The 27471-nt window shown below is 50.5% G+C and overlaps 2 protein-coding genes across 5 annotated transcripts in view; one reads left to right on the top strand and one right to left on the bottom strand.

The window, feature by feature from the left end:
- Positions 1 to 4308, bottom strand: part of FAM110A (family with sequence similarity 110 member A) — a 35609-nt gene extending 31301 nt beyond the window's left edge. The window contains exons 1-2 of the mRNA XM_045833254.1: positions 4230 to 4308; positions 3632 to 3758 (exon numbers count right to left, since the gene is read on the bottom strand). The gene's annotated coding sequence lies outside the window, so the exon portion shown is untranslated. The remainder of the gene's footprint in view (positions 1 to 3631; positions 3759 to 4229) is intronic.
- On the top strand, positions 963 to 26061 carry SLC52A3 (solute carrier family 52 member 3). 4 transcript variants are annotated; one of them, XM_045833250.1, is made up of 6 exons: positions 963 to 1030; positions 11757 to 12381; positions 18312 to 18814; positions 20507 to 20630; positions 21064 to 21308; positions 22572 to 26061. In XM_045833250.1, exons 2-5 carry the CDS (start codon positions 11815 to 11817, stop codon positions 21274 to 21276), a joined length of 1407 nt encoding a protein of 468 aa, XP_045689206.1. In that variant the 5' UTR covers positions 963 to 1030; positions 11757 to 11814; the 3' UTR covers positions 21277 to 21308; positions 22572 to 26061. The 4 variants fall into 4 exon arrangements, with proteins under 4 accessions (XP_045689206.1, XP_045689203.1, XP_045689205.1 ...); XM_045833247.1 differs by lacking the exon at positions 22572 to 26061 and having other exon boundaries at positions 21064 to 22419; XM_045833249.1 differs by lacking the exons at positions 963 to 1030; positions 22572 to 26061 and adding an exon at positions 10305 to 10431 and having other exon boundaries at positions 21064 to 22419.
- Positions 26062 to 27471: the final 1410 nt, after the last annotated feature.

Below are 27471 nucleotides of genomic sequence, written 5' to 3'. Positions count from 1 at the left end.
TAGGGCCACGTACTTCAGGCTTCCCAGGAGCGGATTCTCGTGACCCAAGTGTTTGCTACCAGCACCTCCTGGGCCCCTGCCCGCTGAGAGAGGGGACCAGGGTCTGCTCACCTCTCATCCCAACCGCACACCTGGAGAGGGATTGCTGGGTAAGTAAATGCGTGACTTGGAAAATGACGCAAATTGAGCCAGATTTATTGGTAGAAGTCAGCACTCGGCGGGCCTTTACTAAGTGCCAAACGAACCCTGTGTGGTTCATTTTACGCCACGTGGGCGCCCGTTTGAGTCTGGGTTCAAATCCTGACTCTGTGCTGGCTCTAGCACGTTCAGCAAGTCACTTGACCACTTTGAGCCTCACTTCCCCGCCTCAAAAGTGGCTCCTACCTGCTGCCTAGGCCTAATGAGAAATTCAGTCAGGAGGGAACTCTGTCAGCGTAGTATTTGTCTGCAGACGTCAGAGATCAGCCCTGCCAGGGCTCTTGACTCCTCCGGGCCTCTGCGTACTCCTCTGTAAGATGAGGAGAGCTACAGCACCTCCCCAGAAGGCTGTGGTGAAGACTAAGTGCATGTCAAGCTGTGCCTGATGCACTCGGCTCAACACACACTGGCTGCCATGATTTCTGCCTTACAAGGAGGCGCTATTATTCCTGCCATTTTGCAAGGGACTTGCTTAAACGCCAATATTTGAACCGAGAGTTTCTGCCCCTGGAGCGGGTTCCCGCATGAAAGGAAATACAATAGCCACAGGGTGGGGCCAGAGCCATCCACCTGGGCAGGTCATTTGCCTTCTGGAGGTCAAACGTCAGGAAAGCTGAATGGCCGTGAGCACTGGATAAGATCAGCCCTTTATTGTCACCATCCCTGGACAACTAATTGGCTGCCTGGCAGATTCCAGGCACCCAGGAGTAGGCCCTGGGTGGTGTGGGGAGCCCCTCCCACTCTCCCCCACTACTGGGCGGGGACAGGTTAATACTAACCAAGCTGCCTTGCGCCCCTCCCGTGCAGAGCCGCTGGAGAACTAAGCCAGCAGGTAAGCGGGCAGAGCTGGCTGGCTCAGGTCTCTGAGGGCACAGTCCTGAGGTACCAGGAGCCAGCTGCTGGCAGGAAGGGCAGCACCTGGCACAGGGTGGAGGAGGGGCACTTGTTTGAGGACAGAAGGTGGCTCGTGGCCTTTCCCCTAGTTTCAGGCTTCTGGGTTAGAAGGAGAGGAAGGGAGAAGGGCCTTCTTCTCTGGGAGGTGAGCTACCTTGAACCTTCTGGGTGGACTCCAGACCTCTCCTCCCTAGTCCGTAACATTGGGCCCTCAATGACCTCTGCCAGCTGCATGTCCACCCCGTTGGGAACTATAGATGCCTGCTTCTGCCAGGTGGGGGCTGGAGCCTCACCAGCCAGGCACAGGGGCTGGGAGCTGGGGTTGGGGGTTGGGATAGGCACTGAAGGGAGGGGAAGCCAGCCAAGGGCAGCCCCGTGGGAGGACTGAAGCTGTTCTAGGCCCCAGGAGGGAGGAGAAGGAGGACAGGAACTCACAGTCCCAGCCGACCTCGGCTCCTGTTATCTCCTTGCTTCCTCCCTGACACCCAAGGTCAACAGGCCTGGGCATCCTCACAGCCTTTGGTGAAACTTCAGCCCAGAGAGGGTGCGCAGCTGGCCTGAGGACACACAGCAGTGAACACAGGGCTAGATGACTGGAGACAAGGTTGGGGGCTGGATAGGATGTAGGCAAGCACTGCCTCGTCTCTGGGCCTCGGTTTCCCCACATCTGTGAAATGGGCACATTGAGTTGGATGAGGTCCTGGGAGAAACTCAGAGGCAGGAAGAGGAGAAGGCCTCTTGACACTTGAGGATGAGAGCTGTGAGCAGCTGAGTGGCCGACCTGGCCAGGCATCCAGCACACCCTGCTGCCCCTCAGCCTCCGTCTCCCCCTCACCTTACCTCCTCTTTTTGCCCAGCCTATGCCCCTCTGTCCTTTCTGCCCATTTCTGCTTCTAGCTTTTGGTTCTTCCTGCCTTTCCATGTCTCGGTCCCCATCTTTGTCTTTCTTCCTTTTTCCCTCTAGGTTTTTGGTTTTAATCCTCTCGGTCTCCCTGTCCTGTTGAGACTCTATGACATCCTTTTCCTGCCCAGACAACAAACCTGGGACAACACTGACTCAGACCTTTGTCCAGACCTCATCAGACCCTGGCACTGCCCAGGGCCACCCTGGCCAGCTGAGCTGGCATGGCTAACGTGGGCTTGGCCAGTGGCCCAGGCATCGGCAAACCAGATGACCACCTGGCCACTGAGAAAGAGGACAGGGCCCTGCTCTCACAGAGATGATATTCCACCTGGGAGAGACCATCACTCCACCAATAGACACAGACATACTCCGGCCACAGAGCTGATGCACCATTATACTGTGAAGGAATAAAGCAGACAGCAGGAGAGAATGCCAAGGGTGAAGGTTGTTTGGGCTCTAATGATCAAGGTCAGACAGGACCCTTCCTGCCAGGTGGCAGAGGAGGTGGCCCGGCCATGCACTGGCCCTGCGTGGGAACTCCTCCCCGACTCCCTGATTCCCATGGACCTGGGACCCCAACTTTTGATGCAAGGATACAAGGCAAAGAGACACCTGTGCCCTGGACCCTCCTGGGTTCTGTGTTCCCACCTGTTATGGGAATGAGTGCCTTAGGTGCCTCGTGCAAAGCCATAGGCTTCTGGTTTCCCACAGTGGCAGAAGGGGCCCCAGGAAGAAGGGATGTCGCAGAGCCTCCCCTAGGTTCTCTGGGGCCTGTACCCCACGCCTCCCCTTCCCAGCCCAAGTGCTGGGGCTAGCGGAAAAGGATCCTGCTCAGCTTGCCCCTTGCAGCTTCTCCATAACGCCCTCACCTCCAGGCTGGTTCGGAGCGCTGAGTCCACATTCTGGGATTAAATTGCAGCTCCCAAATGACCGGCTGTGTGACCTCAGCTAAATTACTTCCCTTCTCTGAGCCTCAGTCTTCTCGTCTATAAAATGGGGATAATCATAATGCCTACCTCGGGATTGTAGAGAGAGTTTGATGGATACTGTGTGTAAAATGCTTAGCAAGGGGCCCGGCAAATGAGCGGCAGTTAATGAAAGGTGGCTATTGTTGTTGTTACTACTAACATTATTGTTATCATGTTGTACTATAATCCATTCTATTATTGTTGTTGCTGCATTGTACTCTGCGCCAGCTTTCTGACAGGCTTCATTCCTGCTTCTACCCTGGCCCCACACAATTCTCCTCACAACAGCCAGCACGATTCTGCGAAAAACTAAATTAGAGCTGGTCCCACCCGTGTCTCGCAGTGAGGATTTTGGCTCAGAGGAAACGTCCCAACTCTTGCCTACAAGGCCCTGTGGGACCTGCCCACCTCTGCTTACACTGCTGCAGCCACATTGGCCTCTGGGCTGCTCTTCCAATGCCAGGGTCTGTTTCTGGCACCTGGCAGGTGAGGCTGTGCCCCAGGGCCTTGACACATGCTGTTCCCTCCCCCGGACGACGCCTCCCCATCGCACGTGAGTAAAATCCCACCCTCCCTTCATGCTGCCTCCAACAACCCCGTTTAAGATCGCGGCCACCCTCCAGGACAGCCGGATCCCCTCAGCTTCTCCTTCCCTGACAGCCCTTACCAGCCGCTGACTGGCTTGCCATTTCTGTTATTTCGCTTCGGGGCTGCCTCTCACACTTCCTTGACTGCAGAGATTGTTATCCAGCATGCGGCAAATACCCCACACAGATTGGTTGAATACACAAAACCTGTAAGGTCACCAAAAAAACAAAAATAGTAAATAGAGATGTTTGTTTAAAGAATAACTGATTATTAGTCACGGGGAGCCACTCTGAAAGTTGTCGGAAAACCCCTAGGCCTCTATACATGCAGTGCCCGCCCCCAGCACGGCCCCCAACTCATAGTCATTGGTGGCTGTGCCCTGCCCCCCTGCTCCACCCCACCCCCAAGTCCAGGAGCACCTGGCATTTGGTGTGGCTGGCTGGGGGTGGGTCAGGGCCGGGGAGATGGGTCGTGCTGGGCTGTGCTGGGCCGTAGCACTGTTGTGACTGTTTTCCAGATGAGGAAGCAGAGACTCAAAGAGCCAAACCCCTTCCCTCAAATTGCACAGCTGTTCCGGGGCCTAGAGCAGAGCCAGAGAACTCAGCTCTGCGGGGCCTGGGGGCTCAGGCCCTCAGTGCGTGGGGGCAGAGGCGCATGAGTAAATCCAGGCTCCTTACCTGCTCTGTCTTCCCATCAGGTGCCCTACTCCAGCCAGACTGGCCCAGGCTCATTTCTGCCCTGGGACCTTTGCAAAATCTGTTCCTGCTCTTTTGGTATTTTTATTACAGTCACATGCTACTTAACCACAGGGATGGTCTGGGAAATGTGTCCTTGGGTGATTTTGTCGTTGTGCAAACGTCCCAGTGTGCACTTACACGTACCTAGACTGTATAACCTACACACTGAGGGTATGCGTTACAGACTGCTGCTCCTAGGCTACAAGCCTGTACATTGTGTTACTGTACAAAACCTCGCAAGATTAAATCCCACTCAAGAGAAAACGATCCAATCGAGAGATGCAGTAAACACAAGATGTATGAGGCTGCGGCCGACGTAACACGGCACACTGCCTTACAGAAAACGTTTTATGATTTTAGTTTTTAGATTTTACTTATTTATTTTTAGAGAAAAGGGAAGGAAGGGAGGGAGAGAGGGAGAGAAACATCAGTGTGCGAGAGATATAGTAACTGGTTGCCTCTCGCGTGCCCCCAACTGGGGACCTGGCTGAAACCCAGGCATGTGCCCTGACTGGGAATTGAACCAGTGATCTTTTGGTCCACAGGCCAGTGCTCAATCTACTGTGCCACACCACCCAGGGTGAAAACTTTTTTTTTAGTAAGTAGAAAGAGGGAACCCTAAGCTCATGTGACTCAGTGGACTGAGAACCGCCCTGTGAACCAGCAGGGTCACTGGTTCAATTCCCAGTCAGGGCACGTGCCTGGGTTGTGGGCCAGGTCCCCAGCTGGGAGTGTGTGAGAGACAACTGATCAATGTTTCTCTCCCTCGTTCCTGCCCTTCCCATCTCTCCAAAAATAAGTAAATAAAATCTTTTTTCTTAAGTGCACTCTGTAATAGTGAGTATAGTATATAAACCAGTGACAGAGTCATTGATCGTCACTGTCAGGCATTGTGTACTGCTCGTGCTTCTGTGTGTTCCGGTCAGCCAGGACCCGCAGCACGGTGGGTGCGTCTGCGTCAGCGGCACCTCAGACCCGTGAGGAGTGTGTCTGCCACACGTCACTAGGCAACAGGAATGTTTCGGCTCCATCATATTTTAGTGGGACTCCTGCGTGTGTGGTCCAGCGCTGACAAAACATTGTTATGTGGTGCATGAATGTGCCGTTTTTAAGACAAAAACATTTAATCCAGCTGGAATTGATTTTAAGGGAGGGTGGGATAGGGGGTTCGAAGTAAGAGAGAGACCCAGCTTCATTTGCTTTCCCCAAATGGCAAGTCAATAGCAAGTCTCGTTTTCTGACTGGTCCTATGCAGGAAAACTGCGTATTTGTAAATGTGTAACTGGCCTCCTTGCTGAACCCTCTCATTAGCTGGCTAGCTTTTCAGATGATAAAGGTAATCGGCTCCTCTGAATTTGCCTCCAATCTTTAATTATTTACTTATTCCCATTTATTAGATATGTCATTTATCACCTCCTCTATATCTACCATCTTCTACTGTCAAGGCCCAGAGCAGACCTTTGCCCCCAAGTTCATTCCTAACCTGCTGGTGTCTCTTTAAGATGTCTCTCAACAAATAATTTTGTTTGGTTTTGGTTTTTGATCAAATCTTGCTTGGGGTGGGACCTGCGTCTCTGAGTCAGAGCATTCATGGTAAAGGAGATAAATGCACTATTCATTAGTTTGGGGTTACTCTAATTGGTCAAAATATATCCTTGAATATATATGTCTTTATACTTAGGCAGTGTTTTGCTGTGTATAAAAGTCTTGAACAAAATAGCTTATATACAACTTAAACATCATGGTTCAGTTGCATGCAGAACAGGACTGGGATGGCAACTCTGTGCCACGAAGTTCACAGGAAGTTTAGTCTCCATCTAGACCCCACGCCATCCTCCATAGTGCAAAATGGCTGCTGGAGCTCTCACCATCATACCTGAGTTCCAGACAGCAGGGTGGAGGAAGAGAAGAATCGAACACCCCCTTATCTCTAAGGAGATTTCTCAAGTCCTTTCCAATCCCATTGTCCTGGGCTTGATCCAAGGGCCATGCCCAGTCACAAGAAAGACTCAGAATGTAATCTGTTAGTTTGGTGGCCATTTACCAACCGAAAATCTGGCCTCTGTGACACCTAAGGAAGAAGGAAAGAATTCTTTCCCTTCTTCTCCCCTGCCCAGGGAGCACTGGGCAGCCTCAGCCCTGGAATACCACACCACGCTCTCCACCTGTTCTCGCCTTCCATATTGTTTCACCAACCTGTCCATTGTCAGAACTCTGCCTGCGTTGGCACAGGGCAATTTTTTTTATATACTTCAAAAAAATTTTTTATGGACCCTTCATTCTGCTGGTTGCCCTCTCCCGGATACATTGGGGGTTTTTTTATTGTTGTTCAATTACAGTTGTCCCACCATTTTCCCTGTTGCTTTCCCCTGCCCTGCCCCCCACTGTCAATCCCTGCCACCGTCCATGCCCGAAAGTCCTCTGCTCATGTTCCTTGACTTGCCCCTTCCCCATCTGTCTCCCATTATGCCCCTTGGCCCTCCCCTCTGGTCCCTGTTAGTTTGTTCTGTATTTAATGTCTCTGGTTCTATCTTGCTCATTTCTTTGTTTTTCTTTTTTTTTTTAATTAGGTTCCACTTATAGGTGAGATCATATGGTATTTGTCTTTCTCCGCCTGGTTTATTTCACTTAATGCTCTGCAGTTCCATCCATACTGTTGGGAAGGGCAGGAGTTTCCTCTTTGTTTCTGCTACATAGAATTCCATTGTGTAAATGTACCACAGTTTCTTGATCCACTCATTTAGCTGATGGGCACTTAGGTTGCTGATGGGCACTTAGGTTGCTTCCAGCACTTGCCTATTGTAAATTGTGCTGCTATGAACGTTAGGGTGCATAGGTTCTTTTGGATTGGTGTTTCAGGGTCCTTAGGATATAGTCCCAGAAGTGGAATTGCTGGGTCAAAAGGCAGTTCCATTTTTAGTTTTCTGAGGAAATTCCATACTGTTTTCCACAGTGGTTGTACCAGTCTGCAGTCCCACCAACAGTGCACTAGGGTTCCCCTTTCTCCACAACCTCACCAGCACTTGTTTGTTGATTTGTTTATGTTGGCCATTCTGACTAGTGTGACATGGTATCTCACTGTGGTTTTAATTTGCATCTCTGATGGCTAGTGATGCTGAGTATCCTTTCATATGTCTCTGGGCCCTCTGTATGTTCTCCTTGGAGAAGTGTCTGTTCAGGTCCTTTGCCCATTTTTTAATTAGATTGTTTGTCTTCCTGGTGCAGAGTCATGTGAGTTCTCTGTATATGTTGGAGATCAAACCTTTGTCCGAGATATCATTGGCAAATATGTTTTCCCATACAGTTGGTTCCTTTCATTTTGATGTAGTCCCATTTGTTTATCCTTTCCTTTATGTTCCTCGCCCTAGGGGACATCTAGGTGCAAACATTTCTGCATGGGATATCTGAGATTCTCCCACCTGTGTTCTCCTCTGCGACTTTATGGTGTCTCTTATAGTTAAGTCTTTTATCCACCTTGACCAGGGCAGCTTTTTAAAAGTGGGATTCTGCCTGCTTGTCGCCAGCTTCTGGTCTCAGGTGGGGCGGGCAGCCACCACCAGCCTCTGGGTCTTCTTGGACAGTACAGTAGGAACCGGGAAGTGGCACTGGAGCTCCTGGACTTGGAAAGAGATCCTCTCCCTTCCCCACTCCACTGACCCGCCAGGAAGACCTGCTCCCATTTTGTGGCCACGGAGTTACCTGCTTTGGCCAAGGCAGGATGAGAAACTCCGCCTCCCCGTCTAGTCCCAGCAGCCCCTCCTCTCCGCCTCACCTCCGCCTTAACCCATGGTTGCGCTTGAGCTCTGCCACCCACGCACCTCTTCCTCCTACTTTTCTCCAGGGACAGTCCCTGTGGCTTTTCTTTCATCCCTCAGAGCTCTGGGCACAAAGCAGGTGCTCAATAATCCCTGCTGGGTGACTAAGAGGAAATGATGACAAAATTTCACCATCAGGAATTACCAAAATTTCACCATCAGGGATGTCCAAAAGTGTGTTCAGGGTAACTGCGTGCATTTGCTGGAAGAGCAATCACTTGCCATCGTCAGGCACATCAGGCACCGTTCTGGCGTTTTGCGAGTTCCTGGTGTTGGCACCGGGAGCCTCCTCCTTGTACAGCAGATGCATCAGGTACAGGACGTTTAGGTCACTTGCTCAGGTTGGAAGGATTGAAGCTGGCATTTGAACCTAGGGGTCTGGCTCCAAATTTTACCACAGGAGAGAGTGGTAAGGTGGCTGGAGGCCGTGCCTGCAGCCCACCATGGGCTGAGAGAGGCCCAGTGCTGGATTGCAGCCCCCACTTTGCCCCTGGCTAGTGAGGGATCCTGGTCAGGCCACACTAAAAAATAAGGAGTTGCAGTGCCTACAGGGCCAGGTGGGCCCCAGGCAGGCACCCTAAGCTAAAGAGGGCCAAGAGTGATGGTTGCCATGTGGGCATGAAGGCCTGGTGTGGTATTCCAGAATATTCTCAAGGGACCAGAAATCTTCCCGCCTCCCACCCCACGGGCTAGCTCCAGTCTTTACTTCCAATCTGTTACAAACTCTTACATTTTTACTTTTACAGTAAAAATGAATTACTAGAGAAATGAAATTTTGTTTTAATTTTTTAAAAGATTTTATTTGTTTTTAGACAGGGGGAGGGAAGGAGAAAGAGAGGGAAAGAAACATCATTGTGTGGTTGCCTCTCACGCACCCTCTATGGGCAACTAGGCCTGCAACCCAGGCACATGCTGACTGGGAATCGAACCAACAACCCTTTGGTTCACAGGCCAGTGCTCAATCCACTGAGCCACACCAGCCAGGGCTGAAAAATATTTAACTCAAAATATAAAATACACATCTCCCCAAATTTTTATTGTGAGATTTGACATAACATTCCAAGAAACCAGACATCTAGTGTCGTGTGCCCGACCCCCCCGCCCCCGTGTGCGGATTTCAGTAACTGACTGTGTGTGACACACGGCAGACCAGAGCGGCCCCTCTGCTGCCCGGCCGGGGCCAAGGAGTCACCAGTTTGCAGATCCTAAGCCGGGCTGTCTGTCTCCTGCCTTCAACACGCCAGGATCCGAGGCAGCCCTCTGCCCTGTAAGAGCTTCAGTCTCCCCAGAAATGTGCCTGCCTGTGTCCCCACCAGAACACTCTATATAAAGGAGCCTGGGCCAAGTGGTTACCAGCCAGAGGAGGTTTTCTGGAGACAGTGTCCTGAAGAAAGCTGGGCTGGAGGTGTGGTGGGGCTGGGGTCAGGGGTGGGTGCTCCAGGCTCAGAACAGAGCACAAGCAAAGTGGGGAGCAGCCAGACAAATGACAATTGCCAGGGGGGCTGCTCTTCTCCAATGGGACCTCTAGGTGCACCAGAGCCAGGCTGTCCTTGGCTGTCAGTCAGACCGGCTTCCCCGGTGACAGGACAGAGCCTCAGTGGCTTAGCTAAGGCCCCAGACAGGGGCGGTGGAGCAGGACGGAAAGCAGCTCAGGCTGCATTCTACTCCAGGCTTCCCAGAGCGGAAGAGAGGTGATGCTGGGAGTGGGTGGACTGGGCTCTTCCCCTCCCCGCCCTCCCACCGCACCCCAGCCCAGGAGGAAGGAGGGAGGGAGTGGGATACTTGAGAATCAGTTGCTGTGGTGTCAAGACTTTCCTGGGTCAGGCAGGGCCACAAGACACACCCCTGCTGTTCTAGAAGAACAAAAACAAGGCATTAAATACAGACAGCGTGAGCTTAGTAGAACTGAGGGATGGGGCGTCACCACAGGGTCATGGGAGGGTGCAGGGAGCGGAGAGCCCCAGGACACCGGCTCCAGATCCCACCTCCCCGCTTCAGGGCCGCACCCGGTTCCCATCTGTAAAAGGAGGCAACTGGCCATCAGTGGACCTTCAACCCTCGAGGACACTTCTCCCACACGGTGCATAGACCATGGGTGATTGTGCTGCATGTGGCTCCTCACGGCAAATCTTCTCCCCTTTTCCATTTGAATTGTGTGTTCATTTCCACACGAACTAGAAGAAAAATAACCATGTCACCAAACCTGGCATTCCAGCATAAAGAGAAGAGCTAGCTGACCCTGAGTGAGTGCTTACTGTGTGGCTGGTGCACCCGGAGACAGCAGAAACTCGGCAGCACCTTTGCACCTCATTGTCCTTTATTTACAGGTGAGGGGTGTGAGGCCCAGGGAGGCAAAGCCACCTCCCCAAGGCCGCCCTACAAAGTGGCAGAGCGGGGCTCAAGCCCAGGCAGCTGGCTCCAGAGCCTCCTTCTGGCCTCTCCGATATTTTCGCTTGCGCTGAGGGGAGAGCAAAGAGAGTAAGGGCACAGGTGGTGTGACAGGTCACTGGGGAGGCGGCACGCAGGTGGCAGAAAGCTTCCAGGGGTGGGGGCTAGAGTTAAGTGGTCTCCAAGGGCTCATCCAGCTATGGAGCTCTATAATTCCAGGAGAAAAGTGCCACATTGGGATTTTATGTCAAGCGACCTTATTTTTGTAATAGGCAGTGTGTTTACATGGTTCACGAGTCAGAACTATATAAAAAGGTCTGCAGACCGTCTGGTGGAGATGCAGCAAACCCCCAGCAGCTCCTGTGCGCTTCAAGGACTGCCCTGTGCAAACACAAGCAAAGAGAACATGTTCTTCCTCCTCGTCCCTGTGTCTACAAGGCAGTGCCCCGTCTGTCTCCCTCGATTTTGCTCCCTTATCAACAAGGCCCGGCCCTGTCAGCCGGGGAGCCCTCCCACATTCCTCATCCCCTTCAACAGGTGTGTGGCGCCCCAACTCACAGACACACCTTTGTTTAGCCCTTCCTTTACTCACAGGCACTTGGGTGGTCTCCTGTATTTTGCTATTACCCACAAGGCCACAAGAAAGAATAACCTCCTACACTCATGATTCGGTCCAGGGCAGGCAACTCTGGGATAATCTCGTAGTGAGAAATGGCACCTTGGAAATTGACATTTCCCACGAGGAACGAAGGTGATAATCCTTTCGTATGTTTAAGGCTTCTTTGTACTTTTTTCTCCAAACTGTTTATATCCTTTGCCCACCTCTCTGTTGGGTCTTTTGGTTCTTAATTTCTAAGAACTCTGTATGTGTTCAGAAGATGAGCCCTTTGTCTGTGGTTTACGCTGCAAATATTTCCCCCCAGATTATCATCTGCCTTTTTTATCTTATCATTGGCACTTTTTTTTGCGCCTTTTTTTGCAGAAAGTATTTTGTTGATTTTTTTTGTTTGTTTGCTGCTGTGTTTTGATATTTCTGCAGTTGAATGCATCTAACTTTTCTTCGGGGGTCTCGGCTTTACAAGTCATGGGTGGAAAGCCTTTCCTACCGAAAGGTTAGTTATAGGAATTTGTTCGTGTTTTCTGCTAATAAAAGGCCAACTTGTTCACGAAGAGAGGAAGGACAACAGAAAACTCTGGGCCCCAAAGCCCGGTCTTTTGCTGGACAGTGAACCTGACATTGCTCAGCTGGTATTTTTCTCCGCAGGCCCTTCTGCCGGCTGATCTGGGGAGGCAGCAGTTTCCAGCCCGCTGCAGGCGGCACCATGGCGCTGCTGACGCACCTGCTGGTCTGCACCTTCGGGATGGGCTCCTGGGTGGCCATCAACGGGCTCTGGGTGGAGCTGCCGCTGTTGGTGACACAGCTGCCCGAGGGCTGGTACCTGCCCTCCTACCTGACAGTGATCATCCAGCTGGCCAACGTCAGCCCTCTCCTCATCACCCTGCTCCATCACTTCCGGCCCGGCTGCCTTCCCGAGGTGCCCGTCATCTTCGCCGTGCTGGTTGTGGGCACCGTCGCCTGCACCCTCTTTGCCTTCCTCTGGAATGTCACCTCCTGGGTACAGGGCAGCCACCACAGCATCACTTTCATGGTCCTCACCTTCTTCCTGGCCCTGGTGGACTGCACCTCCTCCGTCACTTTCCTGCCTTTCATGAGCCGGCTGTCCACCCACTACCTCACCACCTTCTTTGTGGGCGAAGGGCTCAGCGGTCTGCTGCCGGCCCTGGTGGCTCTCGCCCAGGGCTCGGGTCTTACCACCTGCGTCAACGTCACTGGGACATCTTATATCACCTCCAGCCCCAACACCACCGGGAAGACCGACACCCCACAGGTACCCAGCGCCGCCCGGGGCCGGGGCCACGCTCCATGCCTCGTCACCGCAAGATCATGTGGAGGGCTTGTGTTTCTGAAATGTTGGGTAGACCCGTGCGTGCCCTTGACCTGGCTGTACTTTAGATCGCCTGGGTGAGCTGCGGAAACACCCCAGTGGGGACCCCCTCAGCCAGACCAATCAAATAAGGCTCTGGGCATGGGGCTTCCCCAGAACCCTCAATTGAAGTCAGTCGGGTGTGTTCTGAAATCTAGACTTTCAGCTTTTATTTTTATTTACTATTATTTTTTAATCCTCACCAGAGGATATGTTTTTACTGATTTTAGAGAGAGAGGAAGGGAGAGAGAGGCAAACATTGATGTGAGAGAGAAATATGGGTCAATTGCCTCTCATATGGGCCCCGACCAGGAATTGGACATACAACCTAGGTACTGTATTTTTCAGAATATAAGACGCACTTTTTTTTTAACCACATTTTTTGTTCAAAAATTTTCTTCCTATTTTCCTCCTCTAAAACCTAGGTCTGCACCATAAGATGCACCTAGGTTTTAGGTGAGGAAAATAGCAAAAAATTTTTTGAACAAAAAATGTGGTAAAAAAATGCATCATATAGTTGGAAAAATACAGTACATGCCTTGACCAGGGATCGAACCTGCAAGCTTTTGGTGTACAGGATGACACACCTACCCACTAAGCCACCGGGCCGGGCCGGGAGTTTCCGCTCTCACACCCGTCCCACCTGTGACACAGCAGTGCAGCACGGTGACACTGCTGCCCACGGCCTGGAGACACTCATGCCCCGGGGGCAGACGAGGGCTGTAAGTGGCCTCATACCCCTTCGGACGCTGCTGCCAGCTGAGTCACAGATTCTGAGCGCTCTGGATCTCACAATTCCAAAATGCAGACCGCGAACTGGTGCTCACTCGCAGTCCCCCCGCGATGCTAATGTACAGCCAGAGCCGGAGCCGCAGACTCCAGTCGTTGCGTCCACAGGTACATCGTGTGGACACATCTGTCGACGTGAGAAACACCCAACCCAGTAGAGGCATTGTTTGTTTGTTTGTTCTTTTAAAGATTTTACTCATTTGTTTTTAGAGAGAGGGGAAGGGAGGGAAAAAGAGAGGGAGAGAAACGTCGATTGGCTGCTTCTCATATGAGCCCTGACGTGGGACGTGGCCCACAACCCAGGCCTGTGCCCTGACCAGGGACCAAACTGGTGACTTCTGGCTGTGCGGGACGACGCCCAGCCAGCTGAGCCACATCAGTCAGGGCCTGGTAGCGACATGTCATAAAAGTCTATTTGACTCAAAACTCATAACAGTATAACAGTTGTCAGAAAGCAAGATCTCAGATGCTTTGTAGAATAACGGATTTTGCAGTTCCTTTTAAGCATTTGCAGTTAAGGAGGGAATTTAAGGAAGATTGTGTGAAGTGGGAGAAAGCGAGATGGTATTAGATTACAGGATAGTTAAGAACATGTGCTCTTCCGATGGCGATTGTGCTTTCAAGGGGGGTTCTGGCAGGTCAAAGGTGCGCTAACCTAGACACCCGGAAACTATGGACAGGGCTTGCTTAAGGCAGAGAAGCCTTGTTTTTGTTTAACCCTCACCCAAGGATGTGTTTACTAATCTTAGAGAGAGACAGGAAGGGAGAGTGACAAACATGTTTCAGGCTGGGGATCAAACCCACAGCCAAGGTAAGTGTCCTGACTGGGAGTCGAACCTGCAACCTTTTGATGCACAGGACGACACTCCAACCAGGGCAAAGACAAGTGTTTTACTAAACAGGTTACATGCCTGGAGCGTGACAACCCACTGTGATCTGTCCAGTTAGGGCTGTGTGATCAGACCACCCTGTGAGGTTACTTTCCATAAAAACCCCCTTTTGGGCCACAATTCCCTCTTTTGTCCTAAATCAATCCATAGGATGCGTTGATGACCAACCTTTTGGTTGGATAGTGTGGCCTCGCAGCACTAGGAAGGCTCGTTCCTGGAAGTCTCAGTACCTACGTGGTGTTGTAGACATGGTGGGCCACTGGTGATGGGACAATACCATACACATGGGGTGTGAGTCGAGGCCCAGTGTTCCCCCGAAAGGAAGACCAGGTAAATGGAAGGCAGTCCCATCTTACAGACTTGATGGCAACAAAAACACTCCGGGTCACTTCTATCCTGTGAACTATCATGCCCCGCGTGTTCGCCTTCCGTCTCACTTTCTGTGTCTGGTGTCTCGTATAACATTCACATAAGCCACAGAAAGGGCATTAAAAGTTGTCACATAGCTTCAGTAGTCATAAGCAGCTGGACTACATAGAAAAACCTGAAGAACAAGTATAACTATTATTATGACTGATACCATTAGCAGACAGGAAAAAACAACCAAACTATTGGTTTCTGAGCTAAACATCAATTTGCAGGGACACAGGCCTTGTCCACGTTTTGGGACAGCTGTCTACCTCTGAGGTCGGTGGCTTCTCGTCTTTGATGTCCACAGACAGAGGCTAGGTAGCCATTCACAGTTAGGCGCCTGATAAGGTCCCTTCCAACAAGGCGGGAGAGTGTCTTTTAACTGATGTCCTTTCCAAACAACAAAATCTCCGGGTCACAGTCAACGATCTTAAAGTCGTGTCTCCTGGGAGCTCACTGTGAAAGCACGCAGTTACCTATCTGGCATTTCCTTGAAGTGACTCTGTCGAACCTTGGCAATAGTGTAAGATGTATCCTTTTAATAATGTCAGCTCGTAAATTCCTTGATCTAATTTAGGTCCAGCTTAAATTCACTGCGATGCATGAGGAATGCAAAAACTTAAAAAGTGGGGTTTGCCAGGGAGCCGCAAAGAATCAAGTAGCTCTCTTGGATTTCCCATAACCGTATTTGTTTCATTTACACGCATTGCTTTGCCACACAGTAAAACTTTTTTCATCATTTATTTTGCAATACTTCCCATGCAGTTTAACATAAAAACAAAACCCTCGAGGTGTTTCAGTGACCCTTCTGGAACACCACGAAGTTACTCCTACATATATTAACATTTTAACCCTTAAAACCTCAATTTCTAATGAAAACTGAGAAGTAAGCAATCAGCAGTCCTTAGCTTGGCAAATTTATGAAGACACTTTATTGCCACTAGAAACATATTCCATAGACTTCGAAGTCAATTATTAACACAAACTTATTTTTGTGAACCCAGGTGAAATATAAATATTCTATTTAATATCAATAACTCAAAAGATATGTGTTCTACTCAAACCAACAAACTTAAACTTTTATTAACTAAAGATTCATCTTAGATCATGTAAACTTCACAAACATTTGAATTAGTGTTCATATTTCTGAGAATTTTAGAATCCCCAATCCTCACAAGTGCTTGCCTTTAAATCGGTTTTAATAATACCATCTGTATATGGAAAATTATCTCACATTTACAACATACATATACAGACACATTCGTTTGTAAAAGAACAGTTAAATCCAAATTCTGCTCTGGAGGCATTTACAGTTTGTTTCTGCCCTTGAGAAGTCAAGTTCCGAATGACCTCCCTCCTTTCTAAAATAAAGGCAGCCGCTTTTAGCACCTCAGAGAATTGGGTTGACGCCTAACCGGCGTCACAGGTGGATCCATTTATCTAAATCCTCTTTTCGAAGCTTCAAGAGACCATTTAAATATGTTTCCCATTCATTCTGCCTAGTTTTATAGCCAGCTTTTTCCAGTCGAGCGCACAGAAGTTTCATTCAGAAGCACCAGAGGACCCTCATCTCAGCCGTCTCAGCAGCGCTGGGGTGCTGACCATGGTGGGGCGTGCTGGCCTTGGAGGCACGACCACCCTCGTTAACTTCCGTTGTTGTTTTTTTTTTTTTAGACCTGTGGAGTCTGAACAAACTTTTAGGAAAACCCAGCCTTTATGTGCACATTCCCACACAAGCCAAAGGTAGTGGACAGTCCTCTGGGATATCCCCATACCCCTGGAGGGAACTTTTTTCTTCCGACAACCCCACGAAGACTCTTGAGCAAGGGCCAGCAAAAGCTTACCAGACGCCACCAGAGCTGTGACCCTGTCCAAACTACAGGCCCCTCTCTCTCCATGTGAACCCATCCTAAGGCGCCCTGCCCTCCTCCCTGGGGCTCCTGCCAGCTTCTCCGGAATCAGCTGCCCCACCACCCTGGACAGCCCCTGGTCCGATCTCCGCCACTCAGGACTCGGGGTCTGCAGTCTGTTGGCTGTCCTGGTTGGAGAAGCAAGTATCCTTTCTCTTGGAGCCAAAGAGTGTTCCGTATCTCATTTACCCAGCAAAGATTTGGTTCAGACTCTCAGTAGGCAATCCAGTTAAGAAGTTAAAATAAAAAGCAGCAACCCACTTTTTTCTTTCCCTGGGTTATCTCAACCCTTCTCCACCTGAAGGACTTTCTAGGAAGAGTGCAGATAAAGTCATGGCCTGCTCTCCTTAAAGCAGGGAGACCCAGGGTTCCAGGAGAAAACTCACTCGAGCTGCCCGACGGGAAGCAAGGAGCCGAGGAGCACAGTGAGCAGGTGTCCGGGCGCACAGCTGGCCCTGCGTGGGCTTCTTCAGGGCCCTGCCCCCTGCGCCATGTAAATGTCAGCATGAGAAACACACAAACCCATAGAAAATGTTAGTAAGAGTTTCTTGGAGCCAAAACTGACAACAATGGCCGGGAACCAAGATCTCGAAGGCTTTGGAAAATAGTGCTTTTGCAGTTTCTTTTACTCATTTGAAATTAAGTGAGGACACAAGGAAGAATCCATGAATGTGTGAAAAGCAAGATAGGAGTTGAATTACAAAACGCTTAAGATTCTGTGCTCTCTTGAAGGGTCTGAAAGGGGGCATTTCAAAGGTGCATTAACCTTAATCTACAGAAACAATGGCGGGGGGGCGGCTTACTTAGGCAAAGGTAAGCCTTTTCCTAAAGAAGTTACATACCCGCCACGACCAGCCCAGTTAAGAATTTGCGATCAGATCACCTGGGAGGTAGCTTTTCGCAGAACCCCCTTTTGGTCCACGCGTCAGACTTTCTCCCACTGGGTATTGGACAGTTACCGCAGGTCTGGTATTAACCACAGCAGTACCGCAGGTGCAGCCGCAAACCGGTGGCCCAGGCCGCTGTAGCCTGCAGGCGTTCAGTGTTTGACTTATTTGATGGCATTTAAATGTTTGCAGTTTCACATTCATAAATCTAGATGTAGTGTATGTCTTGAAAAGAGATCTGGCCACACCAGGCCACGCCAACACACAGGGCGAGCTGGGGCGGGGCTGACCTCCCACTGGCTGCTCCCCAGGCAGGCCCTCCTCTGAACACGTGTGGTTGCCAGCCCTGGAGGGCAGGAGCATGGGAAGAGGTAGAGCTGACTCAAAAAAAACCAAGTGGGCCCTGGCTGCTGTGACTCAGTGGATTGAGTGCCAGCCTGTGAACCAAACGGTCTCTGGTTGGATTCCCCGCCCGGGCACATGCCTGGGTTGTGGGCCAGGTCCCCAGTAGGGGGCACTTGAGAGGCAACCACACATCAGTGTTTCTCTCCCTCTTTCTCCCTCCCCTACTCTCTGAAAATAAATAAATAATCTTTTAAAAAATAAAGAACCAAGTGGACTGGGTTTGCCTCATGCTCCCCACAATCCTCAAGTGTGACAAACAGTTCTGACACCTCTGTTCCCTCTAAAACCGCGAGAACGGTCCCTACTTCGCGGGGCTGTCGGGAGGCGTCAGGAGGCGCAAGCCAATGCGCACACGGTGCTGCTGCCCAGTGAGCAGTCAGCCAACATGAGCATTTATTATCATTACCTCAGTAGGTGTGCGTGTATTATCCACCACACACTTACTCATGATAATGCATCATATTAACTGTACATTATTACTGTTGTTGCCCATGTCCAACATCGCCCAGGGATCTGATGACCCTTGTTTTGTCTTTCCCCAGGGAAATAACAGCACTCTGGTGCCTGGCCTCACTGGGACAGCGCCCTCTATGGGCCATCTGGAAAGCAACTCCCTGCCTGCCAACTTCTCGCCCTTGGTCTTCTTCCTGCTGCTCTCCTTCATGATGGCCTGCTGCCTCGTTGCCTTCTTTTTCCTCCAGCGTTACCCTGAGCCCTGGAAAACCTCCACAAAAGACCTCCTCGCCTCCCAGGTCACCCTCTACTCCATCCGGCCACTGGAAGAGGACCCCGGTCTCCCAAGCCTGGGGTACAGCAGTAAGGGCCAAGGGCATCTGGAGGAGGAAACGCCCCACTACCACCCAGCCCTCCTGCTCTTCATCTACATCCTGGTGGCCTTCGTGAACGCCCTCACCAACGGCGTGCTGCCCTCCGTGCAGACCTACTCCTGCCTGTCCTACGGGCCTGTGGCCTACCACCTGTCCGCCACCCTCAGCTCCATGGCCAACCCTCTGGCCTGCTTCCTCTCCATGTTCCTGTCTAACAGGTGTGCCTCCAGCTGCCCCTGGGGACCTCTGGTGGGGGTGCACTTCATTTCAAAAGCCAGAATTCCAAACCCCACCATCAGGCTGTATGTTTAATAGTTAAAAAGATGGTTTTCTGGGGCTGGACTGCCTGGGTTCAAATCCCAGCTCTGCCACTTGCTAGCTCTATAACATCGGACAAGTCACTCCACCTCTCTGTGCCTCAGGGATGCCTATCTGAAAACTGGGGACAATCAGCCACCCGTCAGGTGGCTGGGAGCATTAGAGGGGCTAACTTGGGGAAGCTTTCAGAGCAGTGCCTGGGGCATGGCAGGTCCCAAGTGTCTGCCTTCACAGCTGTTGGCCCATGAGGAGTAGCACCCAGGCAGGAACTGGGTTCCTGAAACTCTGAGGTTCAGAGAAAGGGAGGGCCCTGATCTAGTTTCCAGGACTCCAGCCCTGCCCTCCTGCCCCCAACCCAGGCTGGCTCCCTGACAGCTGCAGTTCTAAACAATGGCTGGGCAAATGGATAAAATGCAGACTGAGCCAGCCTAGACTGGGACCTGGGATTTCAAGTCTTAATAAGTAACTTCCGTCATTCTGACTCAAGGGCTTCAGACCCCCATGGGAGAAAGTTCACCTTGGGGTCTTGAAACTTTAGTCCCACAACCCCCCTTCTACCTCCCTGCCCCACGTGCCCCCTCTGGCCTCTCCTACCTGCACACACCTCCCCCAGCCCCGCCCCCCCACCTCTCCCATCCCCAGGAGGAGGAAGAATGAGTCCTGGAGAGTTAGACAGGAAATGTCAATTTGCCAGAAAGCTGAACTTTCTCCCTTGGGACTTAAAAACTGTGGATGGAGGCTGGAGATTACCAGGGAAGCAGGACCAGAGACCCCAGACCTGTGGGACCTGTTAGAAATACAGAATCTGAGAGTCAAGGACTCCAAGAATCTTGGGGCAGAATGAGTCCTTAGAGGCAGGGGCAGGCCCTCTGCCCTTGCCCAGCCAGCACGCAGGCCAGCCTTGGTGATCTGAAGACAGGATAGGAGAACCCCAGGGGCAGAGACTTCAAATGAAGGACAGTGTCCTCAGTCGTCAGACGTGGATTCTACATGGCAGGCCACCAGTAGAGCACCTCCAAGCTGGCCCCCAGGGCCCCCAGACCATGCAAACCTCATGCTGTAGACAGGGGTAGCTGAGGCCAGAAGGGAGGGGCCCCCGGAGATCGCACACCACGCACTACAGTGCCGGTCTGTAATCAGAGCCACCTTCTCTCCAGCCTGGCTTCCCATCGAGCCTGGGCATGTTGCCAGAGGTAATGGCAGCAGGTGAGATACCAGGTAGGGTCCATGGCCAGGGCCAGACCCTGCACACTTTGCTCCCACAGCCCCTGCCCCCACAGTCCTGCAAGCCTCATTTCACAGGTGAAGAAACTGAGGTGCGGGGACCAGTCTGGAGGCTTACATGCTGGAACAGGGACTTGAGCCAGGTCTGTGCAGCCCCAGAGTCATTCTGGTTCTCCTGCTGGGATGCTGAGCCCTGCCGCTACTGCTCGGGAGCCTCACTGACCCACTTGTGCCTGATGGCCTGGAAGTTTCCACATGGTTCTAACATCTGACCCTGGAGATGCTGACCATCCCACCTGGTTCCCAGAGTGGGGAAGGCAGGGGTCAGCTTCTCCCCAACCCCATCCATCTCCTCCACTCTGCCCTAGGTCTCTGCTGTTCCTGGGGGTCCTCACAGTGTTTGGGACCGGCTTTGGTACCTATAACCTGGCCATGGCGGTGATGAGCCCCTGCCCCCTCCTGCAGGGGCACTGGAGTGGAGAAGTCCTCATCGTGAGTATCTGCTCCCACAGGTGCTCCCCCACCCCGCCGAGGCCTGGGGAGCCCTGGGGTAGAGCCCTTTTCGTGGACTAAGTCTATGTGGTGACTCCCTCAGGAAGCCCCATGTGGCGGGGGTAAGGGCGGGGTTGCTTGCCATTTGGGAATGGAGGCTTAGAAAGGTGAGGTGGCTGGACCAAGGTGATGGTACAGCCTGTCCATGGAAAGCCACACTCTTCCCACTGTGTCTACCGCAGCTGTGGCCTTCTTCCCAAGGCCCTTGGCTTGATCATGCGGGATGGAAACGCCACTAGGCTCTCCTTTGCCCTTGGGGAGGGGTCAACTCATGGGGTTCCCTTAGCCCTGTGAGGCCATCCCACTCCCTTAGCTCCTAGGAGCCACCCCGGAGCCCCCTGCACTCTGCATCTCTCCCACCCTATCCCCGCAGGTGGCCTCGTGGGTGCTTTTCACCGGCTGTCTGAGCTATGTCAAGGTGATGCTGGGCGTGATCTTGCGCGACCATAGCCGCAGCGCCCTCGTGTGGTGCGGGGCGGCAGTGCAGCTGGGTTCACTGCTTGGAGCTCTGCTGATATTCCCGCTGGTCAACGTGTGGCAAGTCTTCAAATCCGCGGATTCCTGCAACCTTCAGTGTTCCACCTAAGCAGACTGAAAACTGGGACCCAGAGAGACAAGGCAAGGGCCCAAGGTCACCGAGCAAGTGTTGGGGGTCTCAGAGGCACAGCCTGAGGACTTGAACCATCAACACAAACTCCCCTCTGTAAAGTGGGTAATGCCACCCACGGGTCCTGGAAATGCAAGCACAGCCCTATCCCAACTCTGAGCCCTAGTGCTTGCAATACACGTTTGAGAGACAGCTGACTACAGAGCATCCAGCTGGAGGCAGGCTGAGGGTGTCGGAAGGGAAATGGCTGTGAGAGCGAGCCGGCTCTTAGAAGCTGTGTGACCTTGGTGAAGTCCCTTGATTTCTCTGTGCTTATGTCTCCTCATCCATAAAAAGGGGGTTATAATAAATAGCACCTACCTCATAGACTTGACACAGGGATACAAGGGAGACACACCCAGCATGTGGCAAGACCGCCTGGGCCACTTCCCCCAGAGTAATAACGAGTAACAATCAACACAGACGAAAGTGGCCAGCGGGCTTGAGAGGTGACCCCTGCCCTGTATGCTTTCCCCCACTCTCCTCACAGAGGCCCTTCTAGAAGACAGATGGCTGAGGGGGGGATTTTGGGCATGCTGGATCCCTGATCCTCAGTATGGAGGGACACCCCTTCCCACCACCCCTCCTGAGCTCCTGGGAGGCAGAGAGAGATGATGCAGGAAGGGCTCCACAGAGCCCCTGAAAACGACTCACCCCCCTCCCCCCGCCGCCAAACTCACTAAGGCTGAAAACTGGACACAGATGACCCTGAGGAGCAGGGGGACCGGAAGGGGGAGGAGGATGGGGGGAGGATGGGGGAGGAGTGTCTTAGTTACCCGATTGTTTTTGTTTTGCCTGATTTTTTTGTTTTACTTTTTGTTGTTTCTTTTTACGTAAAGACATTGATCAACCTTCCAAGAAAAAAATCAATCATGAACCCCCAAAATGTATCACTATAATTAGTTTTCAGTTGGCTCCAAGGTCAAGACTGAGCTCAGAAATGAAACAGAGTCAAGTGCTTAGAGAATGTCTGGACCTGGGATTTCTTTTCTTTAGTGGTCTTTTTTTCCACTTGCTACTACCCCTTCTTTTTAATTGCTTTTGAATAGATAATATAGTCACCATGTTTCAAAAATCAGAAAATATGAAATGGTTTCAGCAAAAAAATTCCCTCCCTCTTCTCTCCCCCTTCTACCCAGTTCCTCTTAACACACTTGAGCATTTTTTATGAGCCCCTTATTATTCTTCCATAGATTGAGCTAGTCTAAGAAAATACAAATATAATCTTTTTACAGAAAAAGATATGAACTACGGTGGACCTTGCATTTTGACTCAACAATGCAAATGAAGGGAGCATTCTTGGTCTTTGTCAAGACTGCATAGTATTCCACCGAGTGGAAGTACCAAATGCCTTTAACCAGCCCTCTGCACAAGGACGTTTGACGGTGCTGGAGACAAAAACAAAATCTCCCACAGAGCCAGAAAGCCTCTCCCCAAAAGTAGACAAGAAGGAAAACAGTTGTATTACTGAGTAGGCGTTAAACCAGGGCATGGGGCACATCGCAGGCAATCCACTGACGAGATGTGGAAGCAGAGAGAACCCCCGCCCTTCTGTGCACAAGCAGATACAACCGATTACATCTGTGCTCTCAAAGGTTAGCGGGTCCTCTGGTGGGAGGACCAGACACACCACTTGTCAAGTGGTTCATCCTGCCCTCACCTTGACGTTGGGGTGGCTATCTGTGTTAGCCAACTGTCCTTATCCACAGGGAAAAGAAACTTCTACCTTTGTGAGAGGAGGCTGCTTTGCAGCTTGGAGCATAGCCCTGACGGTCGGTGCCTACCCTCCCCCCCGAGACTGGCCTATGGGCGCCAGTTTTGTTGATATTCACATTAAGAAGAGATGGCTCTGGGTCCTTGAGGAAAGCACTCCTGGGTGATAAAGCTGGCCAGAGGCCCGTTCAGCTTTTAAAAGACAAACATCTGAAAGGAGCAGAGGAGCCTACAAGTTCTCTAAAGTAAACACTATAAGGAGAAGGAGAGGGGATGTCTCCCTTCTTGACACAAGGAGAAATTCTTTCTATTTGTATCTGCCTCCCCAAGGGCAGGTGGGTGGCTTCCGGGCATTCCCTCTCAGAAAGAATGCTGGAGTCAATAATGAGCAAGAAGATCTTTGCTGACGCAGGAAGATGCTCCAAGATTAATTACACGCACGGACAGGAGACGCAGAAGAGCGTGTACAGCACGGAGCTGGCCACCCTTGTATATCCCGCCAAGGACGAGGGGAGAGGGAGAGTGACTTGGTGTTCAGAAAAGGCACCTTCATCCGTGCCCTTCTCCCTGGCTTTGCTCTCGCTCGCCATCCCTGGAGGTCTTGATGCCATTGGCAACCTTTAAGTTGGCACCTGTGAGTCAGCGCTCCTCAGCCTCCTCCTCTGTACAATGGGATGATAGAAGCACCTCCCCCACTTTGCAAGGCCTGTTCTTTTTTGAGTGAACACCCTCCAACGCTCCAGATGTGTGGCAGGAGCCTCCGCGTGTGCCCCGGGCCCTATAGTGGTGCTGGCGGTGGTCCGCACAGGGAATGATTCAGCCAGAGCCACCCCCACCCCAAAAAATGGGCCGCAAAGTCAGAACACAGACCCTAGCTCTGAATCCAGGGTTCTTTCTAATGGGCTGTTGGCATAAAAAGCAAGGTTCCACACTCCACATTTATTCTGAAGGAAGGTGGCCCCAGGAACCTGGAAGTGTAAAATCAGGCCAGGACTTAACGTAAGGCCCACAAAGTCCTCTGGAAGAGAATTGATAGGGGTTACACCACATGCTTCCTTGGGGTTGGCCAGCACTGGGATGCTTAAACAGGGAGCATCTACCCTGTTCATCCTCACAAATGTCCACCACGGTGACCATCAGCTTTATAGCTCTAAAGAGCCTTCCCGCTGCCACCCTTCCCGGTCGACCAGATGCCTGCGGCCCTCTGCAGACTGTCACCCGATGCCCTGGAGTCTTCCTGAGACTCGACTGATTTACTTCTCACAGAAACCCTGTAGAAACTTCCTATTATTATCAGTTCTATTTTGTGAAAGAACAAGCTGAGGCACAGAGGGGTTAAGCATCTTGGCTGAGATCACGCAGCCAGCAAGCGGCAGAACCAGGCCACCCAGGCTCTATCTTACATGCTATGTCTGTGTCAGAGACATGAGTCTCAGAGCATGTGAAACCGTCAAGAAAACCTTGGCTTCAGACGGAGATGAAGTGCCCCCGCCCCCCCGCTCAGTGTCTTCTGGTTTCAAATAGAAATAGACAACTTCAGTCCAGTTCCATGGGCTCCACTCCATCACACACACTCACACACATGCTCACACACATGCTCAAATTCCTCTGGAAGTGAAAAGAAGGAAGGAGAGATGAGCGCTTTTGTAGGCGGGATGAGATTCCACACGTTGTCCAATGGTATCCCTTTAAGAGTGACTAGCAGAGGGGCCGAAACTTGCCAGAGAAGGTTCTTCACACGCCCTATGTTGCAAGTCTGGTTTTGCAATGGGATGGCCTTTTCGGAGCCTCAGTGCTATTTATAGAGGTCAAATCTGGGGGAAGTGCCACGGCAAATACTGGTGTTGCCAAGACTCTGCCTTCCATTTGGAAATTGCTGGTTGAGCAGCTGGCTTCTGGGTGTGCCTTCAGAACGTTGCTCTATTGCAACCTGTAATTTGGCCTAGGTGGATGGCCACTCATGGGGTTCAATGGTTAGAGTGTAAGATAAGATAGAGCACTATCTCCCTGGGGGAGGAAAGATATTATTGAGAAAATGAAGATAAGCAGCAAACAGCACTACTAGTTGCTACAATGTCCATTCTCCTGTTTCTTTCATAGTCACGGAACCCCTGACTTTTACCTGGGCACATTCACGGTAGCCCAGAGAAAAGCACCCATTTCCCAGGCTTCCTTGAGGCTAACACACGGCCATGTGATCACATTCAGACAAACGTTACCAAGAACAATGTGTACAATTTTGGAGTCGTGTACTCAAAAGGCAGAGGCAGGACTCCACTTTCCATTCACCCCTTCCTGCTGGTGGAAATGCAGACGTGATGGCTGGATCTGGAGCCACTGTCTTAGACCATGTGGAGGAAGCCAGAGGCTGAGAATAATGCGGGAAAAATATAGAAGGTGCTTGAAATCGTAATGACTGTGGAGCTACCATTCCTAGTGGGACCCAGATTTCACATGATAGAGCAATAAACTTCTGGGTTAAGTTTCTATAGTGTGGGGACTTTTTAACATAACAGCAGAATTCTCATATTAATAAGTATACATTTCTCTCTCTGTGTATATATAAATGCACACACAACTCACACACATATTCACAATCATACAGAAGGAGGCCTGGAAAGATATATATCAAAATGTTAGCCTAGTTAATCTGGAGGAAGGGATTTCTGTGGGGGTTTTTTTCCTTCTTGACATTTGGCTGTACTCTGACTTTTTTCTCTGAATGTATGTTATTTCAAAACTCAATAAAAGAAAGTCTAAAGAAAGCAAGATTCCTATAAATAGATCCTATTGTTTAAATCACCTTCATTTGCTTCATACAAGCCTCCAAAGATCACACACATACACTTAGATCTCATGGAATATTTGGCTTTGTTTTCTGTGGGTTATAGAACTTTTTTAGGTGTTCTTTTTACTGAACAAAATGTCTTGAGGATGGTTCCATGCCCCTGTGGATAGGCTGACCTTGTTTCTTGTAACCAGCACAAAGCACTTTCTGGATGGGCTTTACTGAACGGTCCCTACTGATGAAAATCTATACTGTTTCCGATCTTAAGTACCAAAAAAAAATGCAGTAATGAAAGTGCTCGGACCTGCCTCTCTGCACTTGTCCAAGGCTTTGAAGTCTAACAAAACTGAGTTTTAATCCATGTGGCCTCGACTTGACTGTGCATCTCTGAGTCTCTGCCTCCTCGCCTATAAAATGGAGAGAATAGTGAAATTTGCCCCATGAGGTTATTGTGAGGATAACTACAAATAAAATTCACCATGTGCTTACTGCATGCCAGGTACTTTTCTAAGTGCTGCCCATGAGTTAACTAAGTTAATGCTCCCAACAGGATGGCAGATATCCTGAAGGTTTTCTAGAAGCTTCCAGCTATCAGACTACCAGCGTGAAATCCTCTGGCTAAATCTTCACATGGAGCCCTTCCACAGACTTCTTAGACGTGGTGGTTGGAGAAGATACTTCTTCGATTTCAGTCTTTTAAAATTTAATTGAGATTCATCCTGTGGCCTAACGCACGGTGTGCCGTAGAGAATTTTCCATGTGCATTGAGAAGAATGCGGATTCTGCTGGTGTTGGGTGGGGTGTACTCTGGGTTTGCCTTTTAGGTTCAGTTGATTATAGTGTTGTTCAAGCCTTCTATTTCCTCCACGATCTTCTGCCTGGTGGTTCTACCCGTTACTGAAAGCAGGGCACTAATGTGTCCACCTGTTACTGAATTGTCTGTGTCTCCTTTCAGTTCTGTCCATTTTTGCTTCAAATGCTTTGGGGCTCTGTTGTTAGGTGCATATATGTTTATGACTTTTATATCATCCCGATGGGCTGACCCTTTTAACATTAGAAAGTGTCCTCCTTTATATCTTGTAAGATATTTTGTGTTAAAGTCTACTTTTTCTGATATTAATGTGGCCAATCCTGTTTTCTTATGATCACTGTTTGTATAAAATATTTCTCCCCATCCTTTAGCTCTCAACCTATTGGTGTCTTTGAGTCTAGCAGGCAGCAGAGGAAGCTTGATTTTTAATTAGTTCAGAAAAGCTCTGCCTTTCTATCGGTTCCATTCACACTTAATGCTATTACTGATAGAGCAGGATTTACGCCTGCCATTGTACTCTATGTTTTCTACAAATCTTGTGTCTTTTTTGTTCCTTTATTTTCCCTTTACAGATTTCTTTCACATTAAATGAATATTTTCTAGTGTAACATTTTAATTATTTAATAGTTTTTTTTCAGTTTTTAAAATGAATGCTCTACATGTACCATATACATCTTCACTGATCAGAATCTACTTCAGATTTATACTGACTTAATTACAGTGAGATTAGAAGTGCCACTCCTATAGAGTTCTATTTGTTCTCTCTATTTGTACGGTTCCTGCGATGAGGGTCGCAGCTCACATCACAAACCCCACAACTCTC

This window comes from Phyllostomus hastatus, unplaced genomic scaffold (assembly GCF_019186645.2).
Source record: "Phyllostomus hastatus isolate PE091 unplaced genomic scaffold, TTU_PhHast_1.1 phas_contig_17, whole genome shotgun sequence".
In the NCBI taxonomy this organism is placed as follows: Eukaryota; Metazoa; Chordata; class Mammalia; order Chiroptera; family Phyllostomidae; genus Phyllostomus; species Phyllostomus hastatus.
This window is presented reverse-complemented; position numbering and strand designations above follow the sequence as displayed.